General features: G+C 34.9%; 2 protein-coding genes across 2 annotated transcripts; both read left to right on the forward strand.

The window, feature by feature from the left end:
• Positions 1–1,372: 1,372 nt before the first annotated feature.
• LOC125804977 (dromaiocalcin-1-like) lies at positions 1,373–1,732 on the forward strand. The gene has a single exon (XM_049485108.1). It carries the CDS (start codon positions 1,373–1,375, stop codon positions 1,730–1,732), a length of 360 nt encoding a protein of 119 aa, XP_049341065.1.
• Positions 1,733–4,000: 2,268 nt separating this feature from the next.
• Positions 4,001–4,360, forward strand: LOC125804978 (dromaiocalcin-1-like). Its single transcript, XM_049485109.1, has one exon. The coding sequence runs from the start codon at positions 4,001–4,003 to the stop codon at positions 4,358–4,360; it is 360 nt and encodes a 119-aa protein (XP_049341066.1).
• The last annotated feature ends 10,119 nt before the right edge of the window (positions 4,361–14,479 follow it).

A 14,479-nucleotide genomic window follows, 5' to 3' on the forward strand; every position in this document is an offset into this window, starting at 1 on the left:
GATGTTTTTATCTTCATTGTTAAGTTCTAAGAAAACCTTTTACATCAAATCAAGGTTCTTCACGTGCAGGCATCTCTGAAACATTTTGTAATTCAGCTCAAAATTATAACCTAGAAGAGGTGCTGCAGTTCATCAATATTGTGGATTTTGTTTGTTGATTAACTTTATGGTATTGTCTGCTGCTCCAATCCAAAACTCAGTTCCTAGCTATTTACTGAGACCATCCAAGGATAATTTTGATAAACACTAAATTCTGGATACTTTGAGCCACACAAAACCTACTGCTGATACATTTCCTAGAGCAGGGTGTAGAGATTATTAAACTTTACAAAAATATTTGGAGAAAATCAAAAACAAGATTTGGTAAGTGCAAGCTTTAACATGTATTTGTGTCTTAAGTGCCTGTAGAAGTGATGGATCTTCAGCTGATGTCAAGTTTGAGTTCCAGTTGAACTTTACAGAGAAGCTGGGTAGCTTGGACATTGGTAGTCTAGTGGCTATGATAAAACACTCCAGCTTTAAAAGGTTATCATTTGACTTTATTTGACTGACTCCAATGAGTAATTTGTATGTCTCCGAGTGTTATCTTTCAAGGCAGAGCATTATTTGCTTTTAATTTGCCAGAGCATTGAATAGCATTGTTATCAATGCTCACTTTGATGTTTTGACAAATTAGTACATTAGTACATTAGCAATGGACTGCATAATTTAATTTATAAAAAATAACAGAACAAATCATTTGCTTAAAAAAAATAAAAACTTTAAAATGAATGTTACCAGAAAAGTCTCTCGTGGAACAGAAGGTTCAGAGGGTATCTTTGCTTTACCACAAAGATCACATATATTTGATTAACTAATCATTCCAAAGGGCTGCCTCTCAGTCCCATAACAAGCAACTAAATAAGACACATTGCTTTCCAAACCTGACCTGGAGATGAAGTCTGTAGTTATTTTGTTTCTTATTATAGAGCTCGGTGGGGTTTTTCCTCTTTTAGTATATAGATCACACATCCATGTCGCTCGGAGAATGAGCTGGAGAAAGGCTCAACAGTTCTGCAGACTTTATTATGATGACCTCTCCACCATTAGCAGCGTAGCCGAGAATGATCTATTGCCAGAGACAAAACCTCAGACCTCATGCAGCGGATTTTATGAAAGTGCGTGCCGTATAGGACGATGGATTGGCCTTCATACAGTCATATATAATAATTCCTCAGTGTGGACGTGGTCAGGGGAAGAGGAGAAAGCAACATTTACTCTGTGGGGTGATGACGACCTAGAAGATGCTGGGCCAGATAAATGTGCTTTTCATCATTCAAAAGCTGGTGACTGGCATTCTTCCATATGTTCTCTGAATCTCACGTTTTTCTGCATGGTACATTCACCTCAACTGGTTCTGGTGCAGAAGAATATGACATGGGAAGAGGCTCTGAACTACTGCAGAGATACTTACACTGATCTGGCCAGCCTGACCTCCTATGAGGAAAATGCTCTGGCAGTGAGGAAAAGCACAGCAGCTGAGGTATCACATGTGTGGATTGGTCTGCACTTTGTGGTCAGATACTGGATTTGGGTGGATGGACATGCTCTGGAGTACAAGGCTTGGTCAGGGGATGAAGATCCTAAGTGTCCTGCCAGAAATCTCCGCTGTGGAGCCCTGGAGACAGATACCAACACTTGGACGCACAGAGACTGTGGGGAAAAACTTAACTTTCTGTGTTATAAAAAGTGAAAATATCTCAGAATTATAACCAGTTTAAAATAATTGGTTTAGCTGAAAACCAGATAGGTAGATTTATTACTCTTTTCCTCTGTCTGTACTGAAGAGTAACTGAAATAGATTTTATCATTTATATCTAGGGTGTGAAATATTTTGTTACTGTGCTTAAATATTGGTTTTAAAGATTTGTACTTTACATTTAATTCCTTTAATCTCACAGGAGAATATTTTGTATTTATTGATTCTTACATTTTTATTTAGATTTTTAATTCTTGGTACAATTCTTAACATTCCTCTGAAGTTTATTTGGCTTTATTAGCAATGGAAATTAATATCCATTTGCACTAATAGTGCAAATGGTACTGTTCATTAGTCTTGCATGTAATTACTGTTTGATTACTGTTTCATTTAGAAAAGGCATACTTATTTTTATAAGTGATGGGATATTCTCTTACAACATCACATGCCCAACAATAACTGTTAACATGTTTTTCAACTGCACTTCTGTAAACGTTCTTATGATCAAAATGCTGTAATAAAAACTGGGCAAAACTCATCTTTGGCTGTTTGTCCTTACTCTCCTTATTCTGAACAGAGTCTGCAATAACAGTTATATCCACTGAATGGCAATGTCACATTGCCTGAAGGCTGAGGGAAACCTGGGGGAAAGCCTGCTTAAAAAATGAAAGAGTATTTGAATGATATGTCTCTTCAAATATTTACATTGAGCTGCACAGAAAGAAAAAAAAATGTTCTGAACCAGTTAAAGATTAGATTTTTGTTTATTAGCAGAAATGTAACAATCCGGAAAAGTATTTGTGAACACTTGAGTTGTCCAGTTAGAGCATTATTGGACATAATTGTTAACTTTGCATGAACTCTGCAAAGAATTATGCCAATATCAAATGATAAGTCTTCTTTAGACTTAGCTTTTAATAATGGGTATTTAAATATACATAATATAATCAGTGGTAGATTGTCAAAATAATGAAATTATGTTTATATCAGTGATGTATTTTTTTTTAAATACTGGTACTTTTTGGAAGGCAAACAATAAAAATTGTGTAGCTTGATATGGCTAGCAGACTAGAGCCTTTTTTGTACTGCATTATAAAATATCAGGGTAGTTTTGATGCTTTTTAAGTTATAATATTTAATGTGCTGAGTTACTGAGTTTAACAGAGAGTTTTAATGTAGGAAATAAATGCTAGAAGCTTTATATTGTACCTTCAACAACCTGGAAAGAGGAAAAGTTCCATTAGCTGTGTGTGAGAGAGAGAAAGAGAGAGAGATAGAGAGAGAGAGAGAGAGAGAAAGAGAAAGAGCCTATTTCAGAAAGCAACTACTTTCTGTACATAACAGTAAGCGGCACTGTGTTATATCTTTAAATAAAACTGCCAATACATCACCAGACTATGTAAACTTTGTCATATGATTAATTTAGATTTCTTAAACAATCAACTTGTTAAAACTTTCCAGATTATTCACCTGTGTTAACATGTTAAAGTTGCCAAATCTAATTCTTACCACTTGCATGCAAGATGCATGTGCGCAACTTGTAGCACTAGATACGATAAGCATAGAACAATAAGCATTCAAAATACTGGACCTCATGTAGAGGATATAAGGATTTTTCTATAAAACCCAGTCAGTTTATTTGACTGACTGCAGCCAACAATTTGTATGTGTCCAGGGTTTCTATTTCAAGACAGGGCATTATTTGCTTTGAATTTGACTTACCAGAGTAGCATTAATTAAGTGCTGAAGAATGGAAGGGCTGTGACTCAATCATAACTATCAGCTGGAAAAGACACAATGCTTCCCAAACCTGACCTGGAGATGAAGTCTGTAGTCATTTTGTTTCTTATTATAGGGTTCAATGAGGTTTTCCCTCGTTTAGTATATAGATCTCACATATATGTGGATCAGAAAATGAGCTGGAAAGAAGCTCAACAGTTCTGCAGACTCCACTACGATGACCTCTCCACCGTTAGCAACATAGAAGAGAATGATATCTTAATGAACACAAAACCTTTTTTTTGCTCGTTTTATTACAATTTCAATTTCTGCAATGTGGGTAATCGATGGATTGGCCTTTACACAGACAAAGAAACTGAGCATTCAGTGTGGAAGTGGTCCTGGGAAGAAGAACAAGCTACCTTCACTCTGTGGGCTAAAAAGGAACCTTATTATTCTGGGCCAGACAACTGTGCTTATCAGGACTCAAGAGCTGGCGACTGGTATTCTGTATCCTGTTCTCTGAATCTCACGTTTTTATGCATGGTACATTCACCTCAACTGGTTCTGGTGCAGAAGAATATGACATGGGAAGAGGCTCTGAACTACTGCAGAGATACTTACACTGATCTGGCCAGCCTGACCTCCTATCAGGAAAATACTCTGGCAGTGAGGAAAAGCACAAAAGCTGAGGTATCACATGTGTGGATTGGTCTGCACTTTGTGGTCAGATACTGGATTTGGGTGGATGGACATGCTCTGGAGTACCAGGCTTGGTCAGAGGATGAGGATCCTAAGTGTCCTGCCAGAAATCTCCACTGTGGAGCCCTGGAGACAGATACCAATATTTGGACACCCAGAGACTGTGGGGAAAAACTCAACTTTCTGTGTTACGAAAAGTGAAAATACTGTAGCTCCAAATTAGAATGATTCTAAAGATTCATGATTGTGGGAGTTTAAAAATGTATATAAAATTTAACTAAAATTTGATCTCTTATGATCAGGGGTATGAAATACTTAATATAGTGTACTTTGTTAATATGCCTAAATATTGTTTAGAAAGACTATTCCTCACTGTAGGTTCGCTTTTCTTAATCCTTGGATTTTCATTTATATCTTTAAAGCACTTTTTTAATGGTCATGAGATTTTTTTTCTTTTTTGTTCGTCTCGTACCAGTCTAACAAAGTTATCATGTATTTAATTAACTATGGAAATATATATTAGTGCAATTAGCAAAAAAGAACATAATAATAGTCATTATAGTCATAATAGTCATAATACTAGTCATTAACATAACCAGTGTATATATAGTGTTTAAGTATGTGCTGAATAGCATTTAGGTAGGAACCTGCATGTTTATCTCAGCGATGTGGGTTTGTCATGTTACAACATTATATACCCAACAATAATCCTTTGAACAGGGCTGAACAATTTTAAGGTGTTTGATCTTATTAAATATAATGTGTAATGCTTATTATATTCACTTGAATTGTATCAAAAAAGAATCAAAGCTGAAAACAAATAAAAGCATATTGGTGTGATGCAGCTTTCCAGACCTTTACTTCACACTACACAGAACAATTATTTATAAATAGAATTTGTTTAATTTATGTTGTTCTGCACTACTAACAATTATATATATTTTTTAATAACAGGAATGTGAAAATTCCAAAAATCATGTGTGACAGCTCAGTTGAGTTGCCAGGTTAAGGACATTGGACTTTTTTTTGGAAATTTTGAAAACAATTGAAACTTTAACAGTGTGTATAATAAGATATAAACAGATACATATAAAATAATAGAAAGCCAGACTTGAGTAAAAGTACAAGTGTTCTTTAAGCTTCACACTTAAGTGGAAGTAATAAAGTATTTATCATTTTTTTGTACTTAAGTATTGCAAGTAATTTATTCTAAAATTTACTACTCAAGTACTGACAGTAAATAGACAGTACTGTGTTATGTAGTTATTACAGAAATCAGTGGAATGTTCCTAGAGCGAAAGGCAGAACGGGAGTATCGAGATCTTCTTTTAAATCAGCTTGATTAACTTATTGATTTTTATAATTGTAACAAATTAAGATGCAGCACATAAAAATCTATGGGAGTAAAAGTATTAAACTCATTGAAAATACATAGTGAAGTAAAAGTGGAAGTCGGAGAAAAATAATTATCCAGTAAATACAGATACAGCATTTTAGTACTTAGGTACAGTAGAGAATTAGTTCTGCTTCATTACTATATATTTCTGGATATGAACTAGTAATTCTCATTATTTCTGCAATAGCTGAACCTCACTAATGTACACTGTGCATTGTTTTATTTAACCCAGTAACAATGATTATATCTTATTTATTATACACACTATATCATTGTATTAGTATATCTGTTCTGTAATACATGTTAACTAATGCTTGGATTGACTGTAACTGGGCAAGTAAACCATCTGGTTGGCTTACATATACACTTCCTGGCTTAAGAAAAAAAGAAAAGTTATTAAAGGAGGATGCAGAAACAAAAAAAATAATTAAAAAAATAATTATAGGGAGGGTCTTTTTTAACTTTGACTCCAAAGGTAGATTTTATGGCATGTTCACACACTGTTACCATGCATGAGGAAAACAAACATTAATGAGATCTAGGCTTAAAGCATCTAGGCTGCTTATCTGTGTGCCTATCCCCTAAAATATAAGTAAAATGTTCTTTTTTCATCAACAAAATTTTGTCTTTAATAGACTGGTAAATTGTACAACCAAAGAAACTATATAGATAAACCTATTTTATCAAATAAAATACAGATATTTTGTTTTGTGTCAATGTACAGTACAGGCCAAAGGTTTGGACACACCTTCTCGTTTTCTTTATTTTAATGATTATTTACATTGTGGTTTGGGGTGAGCTGGACCACAGAGTGAAGGCAAAGGGGCCAACAATTGCTAAACACTTCTGGGGACTCCTTTAAGACTGTTGGAAAATTATTTCAGGTGACCACCTCTTGAAGCTCATTGAGAGAATGATGCCAAGAGTGTGCAAAGCAGTAATCAGAGCAAAGGGAGGCTATTTTGAAGAAAGTAGAACATAAGTTTTGATGCCTTCAGTGAGAATCTACAATGTAAATAGTCATGAAAATAAAGAAAAAGCATTGTAAAAGAGAAGGTGTGTCCAAACCATTGGCCTGTACTGTATATTTGAAGGGAATGAAAAACACTTTTTTCAATATGTAGTTTCTTCACATGTACACACACCATATGTAGACTCCTTGTTGGTGCATGTCATGCAGAGAATACATGTATGTCATTGTAAAACCATTCTGTACTGTAGCTCAAAAGTACAGCAGATGAAACCATAAAAAGTCCATTGTAAATGACCCCCTTTGTTCAGTTCGTTACTGCCTAATTCTGTACTGCCCCTTTAAGAGAGGGGGCTAATTTTTGTGGGTGCTGCTGTGAAGAGCTGCTGCTCTCAGAGTTTGATTTTCACCTTAAAAACAGTCGCTTGTGTGTGTTTGGACTAATGTTTACTGGACATTTTTTCTCACTTAGTCATGTTTTGTCTATGTGCTGCACTTTCTGGATGGTTGTACAGGAGTTGGGAGGTTGTGCTAAACACCCTCATGTAGCTTCACTAGTTATTAGAAGCAAGGCTAAACACAGCCAAACTTAGTAAAAGCCTCGTCAAATATTGCACCCTTGGTACCAGGTATGTTGCATTGATTTCATATGAAAGCGTGAAAGAAGCTTCCAAAAGTGGGTTACATGTGTATTTTAGGGTGATATTGTTGTTTATTTTTTTGCTTAATTTAGCCAGACTCTGTATTAGTGAATTAACACCACTCTGTTTCACAAATTATTGATGTAAATGTTGTTAGTAATGTAGCTTGCATTTATGTGTAAAGTATATTTTGTTTCTGTTTTATATTTTATAATTTTCACGGTGCTCATTACGATGTTCGTCAGTGTTAGAGACCTACTGGGTCTAAAAGACTCGAAATAAATACAAGCACTCGTTAGAGAATCTCTGCCTCTTATTATTCTATGCGAAGGGCTGCGACACCCATCATTAGCAACCTGGAAGAGGTGCACTAGTTTCATAGAGAAACTTAGGAACTTAGACAGTGGTAGTCTAGTGGCAGAAATGAAATGATCCAGTAGTAAATCTGCTTCACAGTGAAATAATAATATATACTTTAAATACCCAGTCAGTTCATTTGACTGACCACCGATCATTTGCATGTTTCTGGGATTTCTCTTTAAAGGCAGAGCATTATTTGCTTGAAATTTGCCAGAACAGAGTTGTATTGCTTGATTGCTTGACTGGTCATAACAATACATACATTGTGTCCATGTTGTATATGATATGTTTCATTCACAAAATCAACAATTTTCGTTAGAGGATATGTTTTACATTACATTACGTTACATTACATAGGATTTAGTGGACGCTTTTATCCAAAATGACTTAAAAATAACGATGTACATTAGCAATAGAAGACAAATTCAAGGCAAAAAAAAATAATAACAGGGCCTAAAGGAAGCCAAGGGGGGATAGTGGGAACGAGGAGGAAAGGAGATGGAGCAGGGAATGAGGTTAGAAGTAGACATTTTGCAAGAGGTGTAAGAAGAACTCTTTGATAAATTCTGTCGTCAGGAGTTTCTTAAAGGTAGCGAGGGAAGCTCTTGATCTGGAAGTAGAAGGTAGTATGTTTCACCATTGGTGAACTATGTATGAGAACAGTCTGGATTAAAAAAACTGAAGAACCTTTAAAAAACAAACAAATACACAAATAAAAAAACTTTGAAATGTCATGCATTATTTTTAGCTAAACATATTTTAAAATAGGAAACCAAAATACCTAAACTGCAATGGTAAAAGCAATTATTTAATTTAATTTAATTTAATCAAGTTGTCTAACATTGGTAAATTAAACCAGCTGTTAGCTAGACCCAATGTTTAAATTGATTGACAGGGAATTTACAGAGGATCATCTGATTGGCTGTTCCACAAGGAGCACTTAAACATGGATTTGGTTAACTTAACATTCCAAAGGGCTGTCTCTCATTCCTTAACCATCAGCTGGAAAAGACACAATGCTTCCCAACCCTGACCTGGAGATGAAGTCTGTAGTCATTTTGCTTCTTATTATAGGGTTTAATGAGGTTTTTCCTCGTTTAGTTTATAGATCTCACATCTATGTGGATCAGAAAATGAGCTGGAAAGAAGCTCAACAGTTCTGCAGACTCCACTACGATGACCTGTCCACCATTAGCAGCGAACACGAGAATGATATGTTTAAAGAGACAAAACCTCAAAGCTCATGCAGCGCATCTTTCAACGGTGAATGCCGTGCAGGACAATGGATTGGCCTTCATGCAGACACGGGTACTAAATTGCCAGTGTGGAGGTGGTCATGGGAAGTAGAAGAAGCAACATTTACTCTTTGGGCTTTTGATGAACCACAACATTCTTGGTCAGACACCTGTGCTTATCAGGACTCAAAAAACGGCAACTGGTATTCTATATCCTGTTCTCTGAATCTCACGTTTTTCTGCATGGTACATTCACCACAACTGGTCCTGGTGCGGAGGAATATGACATGGGAAGAGGCTCTGAACTACTGCAGACATACTTACACTGATCTGGCCAGCCTGACCTCCTATCAGGAAAATACTCTGGCAGTGAGGAAAAGCACAGCAGCTGAGGTATCACACGTGTGGATTGGTCTGCACTTTGTGGTCAGATACTGGATTTGGGTGGATGGACATGCTCTGGAGTACAAGGCTTGGTCAGGGGATGAAGATCCTAAGTGTCCTGCCAGAAATCTCCGCTGTGGAGCCCTGGAGACAAATAACACTTGGACGCCCAGAGACTGTGGGGAAAAACTTAACTTTCTGTGTTACAAAAAGTAAAACTAGCTCTAAATGATCCTTGGTTCATCGGTCTATTAGGTGAGAGTTAGCTAATAACAAAGCAGGTAGAATGTAGAGTAACTGTATCACAGTAGATTTGTTTATTTATGTAAGTGTCTGAAACATTTGAATAATGGTATGTTATGACTGCACTTAAATCATATTTTGAATTTTTTTTTAACATTTAATCAGGAGAAGGAAATACTAAGATAACAAAAAGAAACTCAAAGGTCAAAATAAATTTCTAATGATCAATTTACTTAAAGATTATTCAATCTATCTGTCTGTTTGTATAAAATACACTACCATACAGAAACCACTTTTTATTGTATTAAGAACCATGCTTTTATGAGTGTCTTTTAATAATTTAAATCTTAAAATAACCTACATTTAATGTAATTGCATATATGTTAGCTTACAAACTAAAGCTTTTCACACTTACATATCTCTGTTACAAACACAGAAGAACAAAAAAAAATGTTTTATGGCATCGCTTTTACCTATCTGTTTATTTTTAAGAGGGTCTATGTATAATTTTGACAATATTTATAAATATATATATATTTTTTGTATCCTCTTTGTACTGCTGCTTCTGCCAAAGAAGTAGATTATAGGAATAAAACTCACCAAATATTAATCTGATGATGATCTGCTTGATTGTGTACTTAATAAAACACCATATTGTTTTATTCTTGAACACAAAAGGAAATCAAAATTGCAATGTTTTGGAGTTCATTGTATTTATTACTGAAATGTTAATATACTGAATAAATAAATCAGTCAATTAATCAGTAAATAACATAAGTTTATTGTTTTCCTATGTATGTTCTTTGTGTGAGGTTATGTGTTTTCTTAGTTGTTTATTTATATGTTTACTTAGTTTGTTAAAAAGCGGTGTTTGCATGCTGAATGGCAGCTATGCAAATAATGTCACTTAGGGAAAAAAGCACAAGATATATCTGAAAGTGAACTTGTGAAGAAACATATTTATTTTGTCATTCTGGAGACATCTTTTGTTTTGTTGTCTTCTATTGTTGGTTCTTTCTTTATACATTCTTTTCTTTTTTTAATATTCAAATACATTAAATGAATTAAATAAAACTTGCTCACACAAGATGTTTATATAATACTTTAAGTTTAAGTTCTGAGTAAAAGCACTGTTATTTATTTTAGATATTATTTCATTATATAATATGATTATTATTGTAGAGTGGCATTGAATGCAGTGTTGTTCATTGTGAAGGTGAGGTGTGAGTAGACGGTAAATATAGGGTTAAGTAGGCGGAGTTGAATGGCCCATTTCTCAAAATATATTTGAGAAACAACTCCACACCCATCTATACCTGCACAGTAAATTATTTCACTACTTCCTTGCATAAATGCAGACAGCATGACAATGGTATATTATTAAAGGTTAATTAGTAAAAGTCTTTTTTGTGTTGTTTGTCATTATATTGTCACAAAAGTTCAGTGCCAAGAGACCTCATTCCTTTACATTGTTAGACTTTACATCATCGTATTCCCCCCAAAACCCCAACCACCTCTGTCATATAAAGTGTCATATACAAATATATGGAGTTTTACTGGATTTGTTTCACAGGATATTACATTTTTTCTATAAAGTAATATATAATGTACGTCCTAACTCTTTTTCATTCTTGTAAATTAATTTGATTAAGGTTGGTGAGGTCTGACATTTAGGAACTCTATGTGTTCAGGAATGGGATTTTAATTATTCAGTAACTATAATATCATTAGTGTCACACAAAAAAACATTGCAAGACAATCTCCTAAATGGCAATTTTACAACAGAACACAAAAAACGTATTATTTTTCTATTGTCTTTTGAACATTTTGAAACAACAAATAACAAGTGCCACATTTCAATTACCGGTATGTCAAAACATAAAAACATGCGAAAATGGCTTATTTAAGAGAACAAAGAAATGAAATGTTTATCTGCATAATAGCCCTTAAGGCTCATTTATACTTTCTTAATGTACGAAATTAAACATTATTTTTTTCAATTACCTTTACGCTGGCGTGGATGTTAAGGAAAACATCCACTAGATGGCAGATCAGAGTCAAAATGTTCTTTCTACAACAAACATGGCCATGGTGGAGGAGGTTGTGATAAAGTTCTTGTTGTGCCCCCATGTACTGTATAGATGTGGATAAGATTAACACATGGCAGATGTACAGATGTCCCTGTCCGTATATGTATCTGTATATGTATCTGTGTCCATATTTAACCTTGCGTATATAAATTAGCCTTTAGAGTTTAAAAGATCATATTTTTTTAGGCTTTCTGGCCATAAATATCAAGTCAATAGAAACTGTGCAACTGAACATTCAATGTCATATTTCCTCTTGGTATTTGTAATAACTTAGTAAGACTATGAAGACAAGTTATCTATTTTAAAGTGAATATAAAAGTTATTATTGAAAATATGACCACAAAGAAGCTGAAAAAACAATTTTAAACAATTTCTAAGTCTAAAGGTCTAAAGTAAATTTCTTTATGATCCTTCATGCCTTAAAATCCACAGGAATCCACAGAAATCCAGTCTCTTTAGCTTTACGAATTTCTTGTGGTCTTTTTGCTTGTTGTTGGTGTTAGTGGTGTCACTGCTGATGCCGTATTTACAACTGGGGTTTGCTGAGTTGCTGATGCTGATGTCTGGTGTAATTTTCTGAAGCAAAGGAAATTCAGTTCCTCCTCACAGTCTCTAGGTTGCCAGGTTTCTTCACTTTGTCCAAGAGCTCCACAGCGGTGGTTTGTGGCGGGGCACTGAAGCTGACCGTCTGTAGACCAAGCCTGGTACACTAGATCATCTCCTTTGGCCCAAAACCACTGACCAGACAAGAAACGCAAGCCGGTCCACACATGTGCTGTCTGAGCTGCCTTGGTGACTTTCACAGCCTCCTTCATCCAGTTGTCTGCTTTCAGACTGACCAAGTCAGTGTAGTGCTGCCTGCAGTAGTCCAGAGCATTTTGCCAAGTCTTCTTCTGCTTCACCAGAACCACTTCATACACGTTCATGCAGCAAAAACTGAGGTTATACGAACAAGGTGTTGTATAACAAACACCTGTTTTAGTGATTGCTAAAGCACATGATTTATTTTGTACGTTGCTCGGTTCTCCAGGAGCCCATGTGCATAAAGTTTCATTTTCTCCTGCTGACCATTTCCACACTGGAATTGGTAGATTAGGAGTGTCTGTGTATAGTCCAGTCCACCTTCCAAAAACGCACCCCAAATAGTACCCAGAGTTACTTGGGCAAGGGGGAGTTCCTACGTCTACAATCAGCTTTATCTCATCCTGCGTGGGTAACGTAGACAGGTCATAATATTCAAGTCTGCAGTATTGTTGAGCTTCATTCCAAGTCATTATCTTGTCCACATGGATGTGCTCCCTAACAAGGCTGGATGCCAGTCCATAGAGAGCCGTGATGAGCAGAACGTTGAGTGCAGCCTTCTTCATCTTTATTTTGATCTGCCAAAGCACTGGTTCATCCAGATACAGACAGATTGAGTTAACCAGTGATATATTCCTGTGCACACTATAGCACAACCAATCAGAAAGGTCCTTTTTACCGTCCTGAATCAAGTCTGTCCAATCACACAGACATGGCCGTTTACATTTTTTCTACCTCATTTTGGCTATATCAGGAGCCTAATCAAATGAGGGCCTCTATTCCTTATGAGGGAGTCACAATACTAACAATAATACCAAGTTTTTAAAGATTAACATTTGTGTCCAAAACTGGTTGATTTAATAATAATAATAATAATGTAAATATAACAACATTAAAGCAGACATTAATTAATAATTAAGTTTTATTTGTAGTCTGTTCCAGTATAATTCAGGCATTTTAGAATAAATGAAGAAGACATACATTATACTATATTCAAAGAACAACAACTGCATTTTATGTTTACTTCTAAAAGGTTGACACTAAAGCTGATTTATCATAAGCTTATTTGTAGTATATATTAACTATTTTGCACGTGGTAGATTGTGCTTGTAGGATATTCTGTTAGCAATGCTTTATAACATCAATTTTGTATTTTACACTTTGGTTTTTAGAAAATTGTATAAAACCAGTGACTTAAAGGCAAATGCAAAACAAATAGAGTGATTAGTAAAATGTAAAACATCAGGATAGACACAAAGTGTTAGCCTTAATGACGGGAATCAGTAAAATCAGCACTCAAATGAGGCAGACGTGACCAGTAACAAATAAAGAACAAGCCAAGTTTCTATTCCGAGTGCTGATGTTATCTTTTATTTCCTTTTTGACCATTTCTATAGCTAAAAGCTCCAAAAGGATAAAAAAATAAAGTACATAATGGAGTACATGAAAATAATTAGAAACAGCTCTACTTTCCCCCACTTATATATTATATTATATATATATATTCTGATATTCTCATCGGATGATAATTTGCTATATTGTCCAGGACTTAAATGTTAAGCTGGAAATTGCTGTAAATTGTTGTTAATTACGGTATGTTGCCTGATTTTGTACTGTTTAAGAGGTAGATCGGAAGTGAAAAAGATTGTTACTGCATTTTGTTCCTATCAAGGTTATAATTTTGGTCTGAGGATGCCAGTTATTAATTTGCTTTTCAGCTAATATTAGATTAAGCTGTACATTTTTAAATACTTTTTAGTAAAAAGTGAAGGTAAATGTGATTAATTTAAATTAATTAATAACAGAGAATTTAATTAATTAGGCATTTTTGATAAATTGATTGCAGGCATTTTAAAAGTTATTATATTTATAATTTATTGTGTGGTTGCATATTGTTAACCATATATATTTTGTAAAACAGCAACGATGTCCTTGTTTGATCCAGAACCAGGAAAAGGTCTAAGACTCTTAAACTCCACCTTGTCAACACATCGCACTGACACTACACAAGAACAAGTACATCTTTAAAACTTTACCTGCACTGAGACATTTAATCATGTTACTGCTCTTCATTCATAATCATTCATGCTGCTATAGCAAAAGTGGCTTATGGATTTGCACTCTGAATTTCATGCTGCTGCTACTTCCCTACTTTCCTACTCTTCCATTTATATTATGTGTAATTAGTTTGTCATCTATT

This window comes from Astyanax mexicanus, chromosome 11 (genome assembly GCF_023375975.1).
Source record: "Astyanax mexicanus isolate ESR-SI-001 chromosome 11, AstMex3_surface, whole genome shotgun sequence".
Lineage (NCBI taxonomy): Eukaryota > Metazoa > Chordata > Actinopteri > Characiformes > Acestrorhamphidae > Astyanax > Astyanax mexicanus.

Excerpts from the sequence above, each read along its gene's own strand:
- LOC125804977 (XM_049485108.1), top strand. The coding sequence starts at position 1,373 with ATGGTACATTCACCTCAACTGGTTCTGGTGCAGAAGAATATGACATGG.
- LOC125804978 (XM_049485109.1), top strand. The coding sequence starts at position 4,001 with ATGGTACATTCACCTCAACTGGTTCTGGTGCAGAAGAATATGACATGG.